Genomic DNA, 18,446 nt, shown 5'->3' on the forward strand with positions numbered 1-18,446 from the left:
CTTTTTTCTGTAGCTTTTCAAGGAGTTTCAGATTTAGAGTGAATATGTTGTTTGTGTCACTATTTTTACCGTCATAAGTAAATAAGACATGATTTTTTTAAATTTTTATAAATGTGGGAACTTGCAAGCATAAAACGATCATAATGTTTTGCTCAGGGAAGAACAATTTGAGCAAAACATGTATCCTGGGTGTCATTTTCTCCTCCAACCAGGTTCAATTAGGAAACTCCTGTGACTTTCGTACAGAAAGCATGCCCTTGCATTCATTTTTACATTATATACCTGCAAGTGACTTTTGCAAAATTTCGATAAAGTTCCACAAAATTTTGAGACAATCATTTGTTATTTCTTACACACAGAGTATTAAAGGGTCAGGTGGGTACATACACTATGTTGCAATATTAAGACTTCATTATCCAAGAGGCTCCGCTGCTTTTAAGAAGTGTCAATAAAGGAAACATAAAATGATAATAGCAAAGTTATTATCATTTTATGTTTCCCTGTTCCTTTGCGGGGTGGGCAGGACTGCTCTGCTCTCAGAGCATGACAAGGGAGGAGTGGTTTGCCCACTCCAAGTCTGCAATGACTGTTTGGCCGGCCCTCTGGGGCCGTCTAAAACAGTCGTATGCACTTGGCATGTTCTCCATACAGGCTGCATTACAGCGTGTGTGGAGAACATGCCCAGGCCCCGAACCATTGCACTCAGACAAATCACAATGCTACACTATGGCTATTTTATAGTCAAATAGGGAAAGAAATTGAATTGAGTGAAAGATTGAGCTAGCAACTCATCCACTGAACATTACAGGTGGGTTTTTGCAGCAGGCACATAACACAGTGAGCTATCTTGCTAGGAAAGGATCTTTGATGTGATGATTACACCTCGATCTCTATGCAAATACAAGAACACATTAGGAAATGTACTAGCATTAACGTCTGTGACCTGTAGATTATGTGCAGTGCTTTGCAGCAGACACATGGCCCATCTTATCAATTGTACAAACAGTAGAAGCAAAAATGTAATGGGTATACACAGATCCTTGCAGTGCAGGCCTTAACCCACTGAGCTCTCTTACTAAAAGAATCATTTGTCAAACAGACACTGCTGTTAAGGTAGCACTGAGAGTGAATTCATGTACCTAGAGTGAAAATCTGTAGACAGATTGTTACGTCACTCGATCAAGCAATCAGATTGCAGGCAGCTACAATGTCCCTTAAAACAATTTGTGAAAGCAAATTTTAACAAGCATTGGTTATGCATCTGTTTCACCTATGTAATGGATAAAGAGCTGTTTTCATAAATCATCATTTGGGAAAAGGAAAGAGCTCCCTAACAGATAACACGGGAGTGGAGGGTATGTGGCGCAATGGCCAGAGCTGCTACTCGAGAGCTGGGGATCCCAGTTCGAGTCTCAGTGGCGCCGTGCAACATCCTGCGATTCTATGCAAATCACTTAATGTCTCCGGGTGATAAATTGTTATATAAATATGCTGCAATAGTAAAAGGCATAACTTTATGAAAATATAGTTCCACCAAAGTGTATGTTAACAGTATGTTGGCAGCGGGGAAACTACTAAGAGAAGCAGACAAGTAACGAGCATTGGTAGATGCAAGAAAATATGCTACAACCAATAAAAATGAAGGAAAGTTAAGTGGAACGCACAGGAATCAATGAGAAGCCAGGAAAGACATGAGGTGAGATGTCAACCCCTTTTAAGTTTATATTAAAAACAATAGAATTCTCAAGCACATTGCAAGCGCTGTGCAGGCGAAACCTAAAAAGAGACAGGAAATCAAGTGGCATCTAACTGGACATCTGCAGTATGTTAAAAATAAAGAACCTTATTTTAAAGATAGCATACATATAATAAAATGAAAAAGCACAGTTTGAAAGACCTTTGCCACTGAAGAGAAAGTATTCATTTTTACGAGGAAGTGAACAATGAGCACAAGCTTTCTACTGTTGTGCAAGGTGAGTGGACGCCACGGTTAAAGTGGGCTGACCTATTTCCTATGTTGTTTGCTGTAGTGGGTGGTAGTAAAATGTGAAGGACAATCCAACCGCCAAATGGATAAAGCCTATTATTCAAAAGTGCCTTTATATTTGTATAGTATGTATGATTTGTTTTTTGTTGGTACACATTAGACTGCCACGCTGTCTCAAAGGCCAGACCTAAAAAATGTGAGTGGGGTAAGATGATGCCAACTGATCGATGTGGCTAATCCTGTAGTCAGACAGCCAGCTGATTCCAAGAAGTATGGGACCATGTTCTCGTACTGGGCGTTTCTTTTAGACATCCTTGTTTGCAGCTGAGGTAGTCCAATTAGTTCAATTAAAAAATATCCAAGACTACAACTACCAGAATCCATCAGGTTTTTTGCGAAGTAACACATGGGACTTTAAAATGGTACCCTGGCGACATTGAGTCACTCGGTAATTTCACCTGCAGGTTAGTGCCTGGGAGATCGCAACAGCACAGCGGTGATGAGAGCAACACCAGCCAATTTAGTCTGCAGAGCGCGCTGTGGAAACGATCAGAGTCTTACAACCTGCCTGGAGCCGCTGCGATCACTGCCTGGGAAGATGATACACAGAACAGCGCGCCTTTGAAGAGGACACACTGCGCAGGCGCGCCCCTCAGAAGATGACATCTCGCGCAGCATCTGGGTGGCCGCGGAGGCAGACAAGGCGGATTGTCGGAGAACAGGCAGCGCATCGAAAATCATTATCAACCTTCACATAGTCCTGACTCTGCATTTTGGACTGCTGGGCTGAAGATATCCCTAATTGAAAAGATTCGGCGCTCAAGACAGTCCGTGCCAGCGTCTCCCTTCCCTTCAGGTGATCGCATTGTTGAAGCCCAAAACAAGCAGCAAGCAACTTTATCTCTCAGTATCTTCCCGAAAATGACAACATCCGGGTATTTTTACTCATTGGACTCCTAATGAGCGCTTTTCGTCGCAGTAGCTTTTCTGCCAGAGTGCCCTGAAGCCTGCTTCCTCTGTTGAGGGGAATGGGGGGGGGGGGGGGTCTTTTTGTTTAAAGTTGCCTGTTGACTATATTTCACTAATGTCGCCATGCTTCAGTCCTATGCTTTTGTTTTACTTATCACTGCTTTCGGAGTTCGTTCAAATAAAGATTACCAATACTACAATTCCCAGAAGTCTTCAGTTTGTGAAATAAAAGCTCCGGAACTGGAACACATCATATGGCATGGAGTCGCCTGGTACTAGAGTTCCCTAAATTTAAAACCCTCAAGAAACGACAGTGCACTGTCACCTCCAATGCTTTGCTCTTTACTACAGCTCTCGAAGCTAGCACCTTTAAGCGATTCACTTTAAACTGGGTGTAAATATAGCAAACTCACAAACTGTTACTGATAGTATATTCTATACTATAATCTCTAAATCTACTCCCCGCACCGCTCTGGGTGATGTTGTTTTTCTCTAGTAGCAAAGTATAGATATATCTGTTGGAATATGGAAGCGCTTTGGTTAATTGTAGAGACATCAATATGGGCATCGCAGCGCTGTTCGCAGAGGGGCACTTTTTAGAGGACAAACAAATTCAACTATTGTAAATAATAAATTGCTTCTTGTCCCACACTTGTTTCCACAGACTGGCAGCTTTGATGCGCTGTGCTTGCACGTGTTAAGAGTCTACCTACTAAGCTAGTCATGTTGTGGACAGTGGGAAGGTCGAAAGACCAATCAGTGGCACGCGCATATCTATGCAGCAGGTCACCAACCGAGCACGTAAAGGTCAGGGGTGAAGCCAGGCCGTGATCCACTGAGAAATTACCTCTATGCAGCCTGAAATGACAGCAGCCTCTTTACGGGGCCACACAGCTTGTCACCGGGAAGCACAACAGTTTGGGGGGAAGTGTGTGTGTGGGGGGGGGGGGGGGGGGGGGGCCGGGAGGGAGGGTTTCTTTTTATGGGATGGAGACGCTCCTTTGGTACAGGACTTGTTGGAAAACTAAAGTGTGATGTTTAATTTGAGCAGGTGCATAAAGGTGGAGAGCACGGTGCTTATCCTTGAGGACCAGGACGTATTCACCATCAAACGTTGACCCTTCTAAAGGGATATGAGGGAACAAGGATGGAGGGGAAACATTGGCATGGGGTAAAGTATAGTGAAACAGAACATACGAAAAACGAGACAAAGAGACCGGGAGTGCAGGTTGGTGGAAGAAAGTCGGATGAGGTGGAATCCAGGCTACACATGTGTGCATGTCACTCCCATGTGGGGCTGTCGCAGGACTCGCGGTCACAGGTAGGTCATGCCACAGCAACGTAGGCACAACTACACCCGGCCCTCCTTGTTTATCAGCGCATCCCTGTTACTGGCCAGGCACAGACGGAAAGGGATGAAAGGAGTACCATTAGGACGATCGGCTGGCATCAGATCTCTCCAGGGAAAGACGAAGTCGGGTCGGAGACAGAGGCCGGATTACTGGCAGCAGGCAGCGCAGGCAGAAGGAAATAGGGCAACAGGTGCAGCAGGGAGAGTGGGAGAAGGAGCAGAGGGACAGAGAGGGAAAGAGCACGAGAGCTGCACATGAGAGGACAGGCAGGGGAGAGCTTGAAAGGGCAATTAGAAAGAGACGGGGGCGTCCGGGGGCAGGGAGAGCAAGTAAGGACAAGCAAGAGCAAGCAAAGACGGGAAGGCGTGCAGAGGCGGGAGAGCAAGTCGAGGCATGGAAGGACACAAACCAGTGAACCCTAAGGGCAGGGTTTCCAAGTAGGGACAGGGAGTGCAAAAGGGACAGGTGGGTGGAAAGCGGGGACGTGCACGCGGTGACAGTGAAGCAAGCAGGGCAGAGAAACCACCAGGAAGAGACAGGAGGGTCACTGAAAGCAAGGAAGGACAGAGGAGGGTCAGAGAAAGCAAGCAAGGACAGGGCAAGGAATCTGGGGCAAGCAGGGGCAGGTGATACAAGCAGGGTCAGAGAGAGGCAGCGAAAGAAAAGAGAGACAGGGGCGGCTCAAAGAAATCAAGCAAGGACAGAGGACTGTCAGAGAAAACAAACAAGGGAAGAACAAGGAATCAGGGACACGTCAAGAAATGTGGGGGAAGCAGGGACAGGGGATCGTCAGCGTAGGCAGGAAGGGACAGAGGAGGGTCAGAGGAGGCAAAATGGGACAGAGGAGGGTCAGGGGCAGATGAGGCAAGAAGGGACAGAGGAGGGTCAGGGACAGAGGAGGGTCAGAGGAGGCAAGGAGGGTCCGAGGAGGCAAGAAGGGACAGAGGAGGCAAGAAGGGACAGAGGAGGGTCAGAGTGGACAAACAAGGGCAGGTCAAGGAATCTAGGTAAGCAGGTACAGGTGAAACAAGCAGGGACAGAGGAGGGCCAACGAAGGCAAAAAGGGACACAGAAAGCAAAAAGGGACAGAGAAAAGTAGGAGAAAGCAAGCAAAGACAGGGCAAGCAACCCGGAACAGGGCAAATAATCTGGGGAAACCGGCTAATAGGTGAAAAAAAGCAGGCTCAGAGGGAGTCGGCGAAAGTAAGGAGGACCAGAGTTGAGTTGGAGAAAGCAAGCAAGGACAGGGGGAGGAATCTGGGGAAGCACAGAAAGCAAGCAGGGACCGAGGATCGTCAAAGAAGGAAAGAAGGAACAGAGGAGGGTGAAAGAAAGCAAGCACAGACAGGGCAAGGAATCCTGGACAAACAAGCAGGGACAAATGAAACAAGGAGGGTTAGAGGGAGTCAGCGAAACAAAAGAGGGACAGGGGAGGCTGACAGAACTCAAGCAACGACAGAGGAAATGTCAGAAAAGCAGGTAGAGACTGGGCACAGAATGTGGGGCAAGCATGCAGTGGCAAGGGAAGCGAGCAGGGTCGGAGAAGTGTCAGAATAAGCAAGCCGAGAGAGAGCAAGGAATATGGGACAGGGCAGGCAATTAGAGGTATGCAGGGAGCAACAGGGCAAGCCGGCATGGGTGGCGGCGGGGTGGGGGGGGGGGGGAAACTGGGGTTCAGAGAAAGAACACATGGGCAGCTGAGGGCCGGAAAAAGCAAACAGGGACAGGCCAAGGAATCCTGGAAAAGGCAGGCAAAGAGGGGGCATGAAAGCATGGATAGGATAGACTCACAGAAAGAACGCAGGGACAGGACAAGAAATCTGGGCAGCGATGCATACAGGGAAAAAAAGCATCGACTGGAGAAGCAAGCAAGAACAGAGGTAGCTCAGAGAAAGCAGGCAGAGACAGAGCAAGGAGCCTGTGGCAGCGCTTGAGAGCAGGGACAGGGGAAGAAAACGGGCAGAGAGGCAGAACAAGGAATCTGAGAGAGAGCAGGCACGCAGGGAAAACAAGCAGCGACTGGAGAAGCAAGCAAGAACAGAGGACGCTCAGAGAAAGCAGGCAGAGACAGAGCAAGGAGCCTGGGACAGCGCGTGAGAGCAGGGACAGGGGAAGAAAACGGGCACATGGGCAGAGCAAGGAATCTTAGAAAGAGCAGACACGCAGGGAAAACAAGCAGCGACCGGAGAAGCAAGCAGGGACACAGGAGGGTCACAGCAGGGCCGGCGCTAGGCATGGGCAGAGTGGGCGGCTGCCCAGGGCCTCGCGGCTGTCTAACTGTGATGGGGCCCCCTACCGAGCCCATCAACCTTTTGAAACTGTCATTGTAAGAGTGACAGGGGGGGGAGCCGCTTCCCTTGGCGTTTGCTGCCATAGTGTAGTGTGCGAGGCCAACGGCGGGGGGCCCCCCTCACCTCGCCCGGCTGCCATGGAATGAAAAAGCAATATGACACCCCATCCTTTCAGATGCTGCAGAGTGGGCAAGGCGGGTTTGTGTTTGTGGCCGTGATCAGCCTAATCGCTGCATCTCCATAACAGCAGTTAGGCAGCTACTTGAACTGTGAGGTGTGAAGTGAGCCCTGCCCCTGCATGAATGAAACGCAGAGCATCCTGCAGGGCTCACAACACAAAAACACAGAGTGATCTCACATCACAAAAGGCGCTGCTCCTACCATGGAAGGGAGAAGACAGAAAATGGATAAAACGCTTATTATTCTATTCTCTTTTTTGCAACTGTTTTTTTTTTCTCACACAAGCATGTTCATACAAAACAAACATAAAAGGAGTTAAACATAAATAATAAACTCCAGTTATAAGCGCTTGGTGTTTTTATTTGCATGTAATTGATGTGAATTGAAGGAAGAATGAGCAATTTGGTCTTTAAAAGTTTAGTGGAGATGCTAACATTCAGTTAGGGGGAGGGATGGGGGATGATCCCACACTCATCCTTATCACCCCAAGGGGAGTGTAATGAACTCTCCAAGATACACCCAAGTAATATACCCCTCAAGCCACTCACCATCCATTGCTTTACGCATCTGAAAAGTAACACAAGAGCAGTTGTGTAACACAAAATGATGGGGTCCCCATTCTGCAGAATGTGATAATGGGCCCCAGAGTCTCCAAGATCTCACAGATATTCATTGGCCCAAGGCTGAATGGGAGCCCCCTGGTGAGATGGGGCCCTCAGAATTGTTGTGGGCCCATCTGTGCTGCAGGGGCCTCTATTGCGTCCTGGCACAAGAAGTGAAGCAAGGTAAGAGGCCGGAGAGAAGAGTGGTGAATAGCAAGGCATGTAGGGGAGAGGTGGAAGCTTGAGAGGCAGAAACAGCGAATGGAGGGTAGAGGTGAGAGAGAGATAAAACATGAAGGGGGAGATTTTCAAACCTTTTGCGCTGGTTTTGCATCACAAGAGTGACGCTAACCGGCGCAATTTATTTTTGCTGCTATTTTCTTTTCAGCGAAAACTTGTTTTGCGCTGGAAAGCACCCTTCAAGTAGTGCAAAGCAGCACAAAGCACTGCTTTGCGTTACTTTGCGCCGAGGGAGTGGTACATGGGCGTTCCCATGTAACCACACATACCCTTTGACGCAAAACCATATTTACAAAAATTTTTGAAGATGGTTTTGCGACAAAAGTTAACGCCCCTTCAAAGGAGGCGCTAACAAGAGAAATGCTTATATTTCTCCATGCTTTTACGACTTTGCATGCGCGCTACACTGCGCAGCACGTATGCAAAGTGGCAAAAGCTTTGTATCGTATCCAGCATAGTATTTTGCACAAGAAGGGTACCCTTCTGTACAAAACCTATGCTACACTCATGCACACACCCTAGCGCTTCAGCGCTAAGGTGTGTGCATGGCGCACAGTACTAAAACCAGTGATGGTGCAAATTAAATGCATCTGAGAGAGAGTGTAGTTATGGAGACTTGAGGGGCACTGTTAATGGGTGGTAGTGATGGAATCCGTGGCAGAGCAAGTTATTGGGGGCACCAACATTGTCGCACAGGGCTCCACCAGCCCTAAAGCTGGCCACTTCTACTTCCTACAGTTCTACCACCAAATCAAAAACGTTGATTTGACGACCCCTTGAATCTGTAGCATACATTCAAGTCAATGTATTATTTAGCAGTGGTCTAGGTTGTTCTAAGTCTTTTTTCGTTTATGTACAATTCTGGCGAGTAAAGAGCACACACTCAAAAAAGATTGTCCTACGTCTCTTAGCATGGGAGTGTGGGTTTCTGGTGAGAGGACTTACGTTAAAACAAATTACGAAGTATTAATGTCATCCTAAGGTAGCACAATAATGGCACAGAAAGATAAGGGAGCCTTTTGAAATGTGCAATTATATCCATGGTGTGAGAGGTTTTTTCTTGTGTAATTTTATATTTTGAATGATCCCGCCCCTCGTTACCTCAACAGGATCTCTCCCCTTTATGAGGCAGAATTGGAAAGTGTATCATGCACTCATCTGGAAACAATCATTTAACGAGGAGTAAATAATATATATCTTTGTGAGACCTGCACCTATCTTTTCCATCTAATGAGACAAATGTAATCCATTTAACAGTTTTAAAACATATGGACTTATTTCATTTGTATATTTAGCTTTTTGTCCATGTTACTGATATCCACGTTAGGTCTCTTCAGTGATGCCAAATAAGATCAACAGTCCTGCGATGTCACTTTCTGAGATGTCACTTCTTGTGATGTTACCAATGGCGGGACCTCCACTAGGGCGGAGGAGCGTCGCCCCACTACTTTCTCGCAAAAGCAGAAACACAAAATGCTAAAATGACCGTTTTATGTTTCTACTTCTAGCACTGCGAGGAAGCATAAGTGTTTGGTTGGGGGCGCGCGGGTCTGCTTTAGGGCAGGAGAGGAGTGCCTTGCCAACTGCTAAGGGCGCTGACTGTTCGACCTAACCAGTCATGCACACTCTGGCCTTTCTCTATGTAGGCTGCAATGCCATTGCAACATTGGGATTGGCTTAGGGGAGGGGAGGGAGGCTGCCTGCTTCCTGTTCCCCACCTCCCGAACTCCCGCGAGACCCTCCACACGCGAGTCATGCCGGCTGCGACTGGAAGTTACATGCAAATTAGAGGGGCCTCACATTTTCCCTTTCGCCCGGGGCCCCAGGAGTTCTAGGACCGGCCCTGGGTCACAGAAAGAAAGCAGGGCATGGAATATGGAACAGGGCATTCGCGCATTGAAAGCAAGCAGCCTGGTGAGAAAGCTGGAACAGGCATAATAGGCAGCGACAGGGCAAACAAGTTGGGACAACACAGGCAAACTGGGAGATGAAGGAGTGGAGGAAAATCAGGAACAGGGCAAATAAGCAGGGACAAGGAAAGCAGGGCGATGGTAAGCAAGCCAGGACAGGGAGTGGTTGTGACAGGAGGAAATGAAATGGGTACCAAAAGTGGACAGGATATAACGAGTAAGGACATTGAGGTCATATAAGGTCATATTAGGAAAGGGCAAACAGGTGCACGAAGAACACGCAGGATTAGGCGCTACAAGGCGAGATCATTTTATGAAAGCGCAGAAAGATGGAGCCGGGAAAAACGCAAGGGGTAGCAGGAAAACACAGGGAGAGTGTATAATAATAGAGGCAGCGAGGGCTGCGGCTTGGACAACAAGCAAGTACGGGGACCAGAAGGTACTGAATGGGTGAACATTGAAAACACACAGGACCATGGGAGAGAAGGCGGTGACCTGAGGTCACGGAGTGGCAAGCCAGAAAGAAACAGGGAGAGCAGATGGGGCGTGGGCAGTCGGGCATCGCGGAGAGGCGGCAATAGAGAAAGCGGAGATGCCAGGTGAGACCCGGCGGGGAGATGCAGGTAAAAGGGAGTACAGTCACAAACATGGGGAGGGCAGTATGGGGAAAGGAAACAGGGACACGTGGGACGGGCAGCAACTGTGAAGAAGGGGGAGGAACGAGAGGCTGCAACCGGTGCTATGCATATCATGATCAATAAATAGCCAGCACGCGTGCGTAAAGTCTCTTTAACTGAGTAAACTCGTCTCTATAGCTCCTAGAGCGCCCTGGGTGTGCGCAGCGCAGTACAAAGGTGTACCTATACCGCTCTGCAGGGCTGGGACCAGGAGCATAAGGCAGACCCCTGCAGCCCACGAGGGAAGGCGGGGGAGGTAACCTTCGGGGGTGCTCCAGTCGGTGGAAAGAAAGCCTGTGTACATCTGTGAGATAGGGGGGGCTCCTCGTCAATTCTACACATCGGATCACAGAGTTTGGCCCCTGATTCACAAATGTCAACGTGCACGTTCCTGTACGTGTAATACTTGTAGGCATTCATAAACGACATACGGAGTTTTAAGGCGCCTTATGACTAGGTGTGCGGAGTTCTCTGCCACAGTTGCGGTGTCTCCGGGTGCGGAGATCTCTTCGCATGAGTGGGAGTCGTGCTGCCCAGCAAGTAGTGGCAAATATCTAAAAGTAGTAAACTTACTGAAAAGTGCCCCTAGTGTCTCAGAAAGCAGCAAACATGTGTAACTATCGTAAAAGAGAGGGATGAATGTGTTTTTTGTGAGGTGAGGGGGTTGATAAGTAAAGGAGCCGCCTGAAGGAGGAGTGAACCACAGCTGGGCTCTGCTATGCCTGCGCGAGTGTTGTGATTTATCAGCAAGAGTATAAGGGGGAGGGGGTGCACAACGGCAAGTGTGGGGAGGACACTGGTGCGTGCTTTTATCATGAATGGGGGGGGGGGGTTATTATCCTGTTCAGGGCGTAAGGAGAAATGGGAGGACAAAACCTCTCATCTTTGGTCCGACAGAAAAAAAGACAATGGATACAGTATTCAAGAGACAAGAGCTCTAAAATCCCCTGTCCCTGTTTGCTGCATTGTGTGATCTTGGGTAAATTATCTTCCCATACGTCAATTTCCATATCTCAAATCTGAGAGTAGGCACAGAAATCGGCAAAGGGTTGGTAGGAAAAACGCTATAAACAACTGGACACTTATAGCGCTTCGAGCATACTGGTCATCCAGACATAGGTTCTCTTGCACCTTTTCCATATCTCAACCTACTCCTGCATCACTTTTCTCAGCTAACTCAGCCTGCCCCTCCATTCGCATTCACAACAGCAAGAAGCGCTGTGAAGCAACCTAGCGCTTTAAAAACTTCGCAATGGAACGGTAAGCAGCATAGCATATGACTGCTGTTTAAAGCCTGCACGAGACACTTGCTTATAGACCCGGGTTGGCGCGTGGCTGCACGTGCCCTTTAATGAAGTGCAGCCTCCCAGTGGATTAGTGCAGCTTTTGTCGAGTACAGCTGAAAGCCCAAGAACGCCCGGCATCCCGGGAGGGGCGCACCCCCACCCTCGCCACCTCAGGGCACTATTTTATGTACAGAGAGCTGGGTCGTGGGCAGCATTCCTCGCATTAAAGCGTCAGGGTGCGGGGACAACTGTGAGTTATAAAAAGGTGCCACAGGAGGGGTGTGTCTGGTGAAGCCGTGCTGGGGTATGCACATGAAAGGGCCCCAGGCATCATGAAAGGCACCGAGAGGGCTCAGAGTGAGCCCGTCGCCGCCCGACATATGTATGAAGCTCAGGGTTCGTGGCAGCCCCAAGTGCCTCGAAGCCTTCCGTGCTACGAACCTAGCAACCCAATCTCCGCGTTTGCTTTTATGGCTGTGTAGTTTTTGTTACGCTCTGTAAATAAGCTGTGGGAAGTTGTCCCACGTTTTTACCGACTTGCTTGAATGTAAAGCTTGCTCCATTTCAACGTACATCTGGGGTAAAAATGACCATAAGCGCGCGTTGCACGTATAATAAAATTGAGCACACCTGTAATCGCTGAGGAACACTTGGGCGCTGCGATGCCACACTAGCTACTACCGCGCGCTATACAACAGCTAATTGGGTATCTTGCAGGCATGCATTCAGTTAGGATTTATGTTATCCGTTGCCTGCGCGCTTCCTGGGTAGATGCATTTTTGCATACGTGAGTAAATGCATTCCTTCATCCAAAATTCCACGTCCCATTCTGCACAGGCACCCGCGTGCCCATGGCGCCCCAGACTGGGAACAAGACCCCCCCCCCCCCCCTCAGCCTGTGCCAGGCTCGGCGGAGGCACACAAGCGGCCACTGTTGGCTCTCGGCCGCCTCTTCCGGTGCTAGAGAGCGAGGCCAGCACACAGGCCAGGGAGCGGAAACACTCGCGGCCCAGGGGCCATGGCAGGTGTGCACTGGGTTCAAAGGTGAACCCCTACGCCGCTCCGTGTCTTTGAAGACGTCTTCAAGGGGCAGTGTCTTGACTAACTGGGGAAGACATGCCAAGGCACAATGCTGCGGGAGGCGTAGAGGGGTCCAAACCCTGAGATAATGCTATCAGGTGACCACCTCCCCCTGCCATTAGAGACCTTTAACTACCCAAGGAATTCTGGTAGATGTAGTCATGTTTCACCGGAGCGGAAGAAATTGGATCGGTCCTCGCGTTGACAATCATTAGTAACAATGACTTTGCTCTAATTGCCCTATTATCGCATTATAGTGCCCTGAAGCGGTCTCCCTATTTGCCGCTGGCGCTGGGGGCAGGGGAGGCGGTTGTTTAGTGCCGATCTCTGAGTAATTGTCAACAAAAAACCTTCGATGAGTTGTACATATTACTCTGCGTGCCAAGTTTAACTAAAACCCACCAAACTTCTAGTACCAGAACTCACTTTTCCCTCTTGTATCCACAACCCTTATTTCCACCCCATATGCGCAGGCGCTATAGTTTCTTGGTTAGAGTTTGGAGTTAGGCACATATGTATTTCCAGCACATTGCCAGCAGCAGCCCCTGAGTCTAGAAGACTGTAAGACACTGGTACTTGGCGCACCTGTGCCAGGCATGGGGCAGTAAACTCACCTGGGAAGCCCTGCCCGTGGGCGCTGTGCAGCAGCTGCAGGAGGAGGAAGGCGATGCTCCCAGTCCAAGGCATGGCTGTGGCTCACATCCCCTTCCCCGGGGAGTGTGACAAGCCCTGGTTCCGCACACTTCCGAGAGGGCCGATAGTTGAAAGCCTTAAAGACCCGGCTGACAGGGACAGAAATGACAACTCTGCAGCCTGTCCACAGACGCGGAGCGCAGGGGAGAGGATCCGAGGCAGCCTGTCCTTATCCCAGGAGGATCAGGGGGCAGCCTGTCCTTATCCCAGGAGGATCCCGGGGCAGCCTGTCCTTTTCCCAGGAGGATCCCGGGGCAGCCTGTCCTTATCGCAGGAGGATCCCGAGGCAGCCTGTCCTTATCCCAGGAGGATCACAAGGTAGTCTGTCCTTATCCCAGGAGGATCCCGGGGCAGCCTGTCCTTATCCCAGGAGGATCTCGGGGCAGCCTGTCCTTATCCCAGGAGGATCTCGGGGCAGCCTGTCCTTATCCGAGTAGCACAGAGAGGAGAGGATCCGGAGGCAGCCTGTCCTTATCCGAGGAGCACAGAGAGGAGAGGATCCGGAGGCAGCCTGTCCGTATCCCAGGAGGATCAGGGAGCAGTCTGTTCTTATCCCAGGAGGATCAGGGGGCAGTCTTTCCTTATCCCAGGAGGATCCCAGGGCAGCCTGTCCTTATCCTAGGAGGACCACGGGGCAGTCTTTCCTTATCCCAGGAGGATCCCAGGGCAGCCTGTCCTTATCCCAGGAGGATGACGGGGCAGCCTGTCCTTATCAGAGGAGCAGAGAGGATATGATCCTGCAGCAGCCTGTCCACGCGTGTAGTGCCAAGAAGGGGGCTCCTGGATTACCTTGTGTTAAGAGTAGACACACACAAGAGAGGATTCCGGGGCAGACTGTCCTCATGCGTGAAGCATAGAGGGGAGGATGCCAGAGGAGCCTGTCCACAGGGGAAGAGCTGAGAAAGAGTCACTTGGAGTAAGTAACCTGCTGGCAGCTGCGTAGCTGACAGGTGTGAATTACGGAGCAGACTTTGGTCCACGGGGGTTGAGCTGAGATGGGGGTACTCAGAGCAGCCTGTCCACAAATGAGGATGGAGTTAGGAGTCAATCCACAAAAGAGAAGCTGAGAGAAGGGGTCACGGACAGCCTGTCCACAGATGAGATGGGGTCACAGAGAGCCTGTCCACTGCTGACAAGCTGAGAGAAGGGGTCACGGAGAGCATGTCCACAGCTGAGGAGCTGGGATGGAATCAGGAGTCAATCCACAAAAGGGAAGCTGAGACAAGGGGTCACGGAGAGCCTGTCCACAGCTGAGATGGCGTCACGGAGAGCCTGTCCACAGATCAGGAGTTGACAGAGGAGGGTGCTGAAGTATCCAGCTCACTGACCCGGGGCGGATAGGGGAAGTCCCTGAAGCAGCATGTCCACAGAGGAGCGCTAGATGGATGATCCCAGAGAAGTCTGTCCACGAAGGAGCAGCTGATAATCGATCACCTCAGAGGAGGAGCAGAGAGCAGCCAGCGAGTATCCAAAGAGTGGAGGAGGAGAGAGACCCGGGAGCTGCCTGCCCCCTTCTCCTGTGGAGCCCGCACTGACTGAGAGTGGAGCTGCGCAGCGCTACCTGTGCTCCTGAGACAAGCGCCGAAGGGAGGAGCCGCCGGAGGAGGAGGGGCCCCGGGCCACTATTCCCTCTTCAGCCAGAGAGCGAGGGAGGTCCGCGCGAGCAGGAGGAGCCATCTCGGTGCCGAGCATCGTAACAGCTTGCCCCCATTAGATACGGATCTGGCACTGGCGAGGAGAGAGGCGACAATCCGCTCAGACTGTGCGCAGGAGGGAGTCTCAGACCGCGGACTGTGGAGAGAGCGCATGGGAAGGGGGCACCCGAGCCCCGTCGCCTGCCTGGTCCTCTCACTTCCACCCTGTCCTCGGCAATGAAAAGAGACTTCTGTGCACACAGTGCCAGCCAGCCAAGCTCCTCCCCGCGCCCCAGACCTGCCAGCTGAGGGGAACCGGGGTGACGGAGCCGAGCTGGGGGTGCGCACACAGGGCAGAGAGGGCGGCACAGCGCGTTGACACCCCAAGCGGGCGACAAGTGGCTCAATCCATCTCGTCCCCGGACAAGTGGCCCAATCTATCGCGTCCCCGTTCAAGGGATGTTGGGGAAAGATGTATGTGTGTATGTGAGGGGGGTAGCCCATTCGCTGACTCTCCACACAAAAAGGGTCTCTTCGCAATGTACTGTTCACTCCCATACATGCAAGTGATGCTGGTGTAAAAGGGGTGCGTGGTAGTCTGTAACCACTGAAGAAAACTTTATACCCCCTCCCCCGTTCTGATTCTCAGAGTAGCATCCCCACTACACCTCAACTCAACAGCTCCCCTCGTACAAAGCACCTAGAAACGATTCCGCGCCAGGCACGTTTCATCCAACCATTGATATATTCATTCACTCAGTCGCGAGACGGCATCTGACAGGTGTACCACAAGCATCAAGAGAGAAATTGCACCATGCATGCTGTTTAAAACGCGCGTGGGCGCTCATTTGATCGAACAAACATGAACGGGTTGGCGCATTTTACCCACGCGCAACTCAGCAGCAGGCACCAAACCCTCCGAGTTACTGTACCTCCCGAAGCAGCAGTTGCCACAATTACTCAGGAAGGCCGCGTAGCCTTGTCGAGGAAGTAATCGTCAATCTATTGAACTCAGGCGCTGAGACATCAATGCTCACCTCTCCTCACCGCTATACCAAGCCATCCTGAGGTACCGGACGCCTGGGTCATTGTTACAGATAGGGCGCACTTTCCATGTCTGCGCCACAGTGCACCTCAAAGCAGGTGCGCCGAGTGCAAACATTGAAAGTGCACCCTATCAGGGAGAATGTGCAGCCCTCAGGGCAGCCGCAAATTCACACTGCCCCAGGCCAGTCCCTTCAAGAGAAATACAGAGTAGCTGCTTAAAAGCTGCTCTGTGTTTCTCTGTGCAGGTGGCAACTGGCCTGCACTTTTAAAATGCATTAGAGATCACCTTGCAGGCTGGTGCAGTGAGTGACTGCAATTGCCTGCAAGGGGATGTCTGGGGCAGAGCTCAAGTCGGGGTACCACGCGGGTGGACGGCGTCCCCCTACTTATTTTACCGGGGGGACGCCGTCCCCCCCTGCAAAACAGCTGGACTTCACTCTTTGGCCTCTCTGAGACAAGAAGCTTGGCACCTTTCATGACATCACTTCCTGTCGTGACGTCACTTCCAGTGACAGCGTCCCCCCACTTCTTTTTTTACGACTTGTGCCCTGGTCTGGGGGTTCATAGACCCCCTTTCATCCTTTTAGAGTGCTGCATTTAGAAGGCACCATGAACGTGTGCCACCTTTTTCTGGAGCCCTTTTAGGGCACCTTCCAAAGGCATGTTTGCTGCAGGTGCAGAGGCAAAGTGAGTACCTCATTTGCATGATGGCCACGCCCCCATACAAATGAGGGGACACCTTCTAATGATGGCGCTGTATGTGTGCCAGCGCTATCTGTATTACGAAATGGGCCGCACAAGCATCTGCACCCCCCAAGGGTGTAGCCAGAAAATTAAAGTACCCCCCACTTTGAAATGAAAACTTTGATGGCACAAAGCAAGGGAAACAATTGAGCCAACTGTTCTCTAGAAGAGCCCTCCTGTTTTTTTCCATCCAGATAGCTATCTATTCATCTTTTCACCCTTCCATGCACTTGCTGAAATTCACTATTTCACCTTTACATACTTACATCTATTCATTTTTTCATGCATCATTCACTCTCTTCCTATTCCATTAATCCATTCATTATGCCTTCCACTGATCCATCCATCCGCTCTGCCTTCCATCCATCCGTGCATCCATCCATTCATTCACTCTGCCATCCTTGCACGTGTCCATCCACCTATTCATTCATTCACCCATCCATCCATCTACTGGACCATCCTTTTCCCCGTCTATCCACCTATTCATTCACTCATTCTGTGACCTAGTCATCCATGTACGCATGCATTCATCCACTCACCCATTTATCCACCTACTTATCCCTCTTTCCTTTCACCCTTCCTTTTATTCAATATTCCTTCCTTCCCTTTTCTATTTCCTCCTTGCTCCCACTTGCTTTTCTTTTGACAGCTACATTCCTTCATAGTGTTATTCATGAGATTTGGTCTGCGGAGTTGCAGGCAGAAGAGGCCCATAAATAGACCCCCCGCCCCCCGTTGGAACTGTCAAATCAGGGAGTTCACTATGCTGCTGCTGCCGGACACTGCTTGATTCTTGGACACACGTGCTGATTGAAGTACTCCAGTTACCTAGACCAGAGCCCTAACTTTTTCATGAGACCCAATTCCTTGATATTGGAGATGAAATACGCTCTGTTTGGAAACAGGAAATAGTGATACGTTGTATTACCAAATTGCGCCGGGGCACATAAAGCAGATGCAAATGCCCGTAGTGCCCCCATAATATTCGTGCAATACGGCCCCTGAGCAGATAGGGAGCACATTTCCATGTCTGCGCCATTGCGCAGCATTAAAGGAGGCGGGCAAACATGGAAAGTGCGCCCTATCATGAATACTGCACTGCAATCGGGGCAGCAACAAACTTGCACTGCCCCAGGTTAGCGCATTTAGGAGGAATACAGAGCAGCTGTTTTAAAGCTGCTCCGTGTTTCTCTGTGCAGGCGGTAACCGCCCTGCACTTTTAAAAGGGATTAGAGAGCCCCTTGCAGGCGGGTGCAGTGAGGGACTGCACCCGCATGGAACTGGATGTCTGGGCATCCATGGGACCTCCTTTCATCCCTTTAGAGGGCTGCATTTAGAAGGCAATACCAAAGGGGATGGTGGATGGAGCGCTTGAGCAAATAAAACACTCACCCCCAGTCAACTGATCTGGGTTTAATCCATCATCATTCTTTAGCTCACTCCACCACCCCAATTCAGACATGGCCATACGCAAATCAGTCTGAACCTGTGCCTCAGGGGAACAGTCCAGCCCGAACTGCCAAGCCATGTCTTCCCTGGACCGGAAACAAGCATCCTGGGACCAGTTTCTGGCTAATCAGCCGTCATCAGCCAGGCTAGCTTGAATCCAGTGGCAAAGTGAGCAAGGGACCCACGTCTGGGGATACCCTGCCAACTTAGGGTGAACAAAGCGATACCAAAGGGGATGGTGGACGGAGCGCTTGAGCAAACAAACACTCACCCCCTGTCAACTGATCTGGGTTTAATCCATCATC

The 18,446-nt window shown here is 50.3% G+C and overlaps 1 protein-coding gene across 1 annotated transcript in view; it reads right to left on the reverse strand.

Annotated features, from left to right (window-relative positions):
- The window catches only part of PTPRT (protein tyrosine phosphatase receptor type T), a 1,693,536-nt gene extending 1,679,873 nt beyond the window's left edge, over positions 1 to 13,663 (reverse strand). Inside the window, exon 1 of the mRNA XM_078652140.1 lies at positions 13,189 to 13,663. Within this exon, the coding sequence (XP_078508266.1) occupies positions 13,189 to 13,261 (73 nt within the window). The 5' untranslated portion in view covers positions 13,262 to 13,663. The remainder of the gene's footprint in view (positions 1 to 13,188) is intronic.
- Positions 13,664 to 18,446: the final 4,783 nt, after the last annotated feature.

This window comes from Lissotriton helveticus, chromosome 7 (genome assembly GCF_964261635.1).
Source record: "Lissotriton helveticus chromosome 7, aLisHel1.1, whole genome shotgun sequence".
NCBI lineage: Eukaryota > Metazoa > Chordata > Amphibia > Caudata > Salamandridae > Lissotriton > Lissotriton helveticus.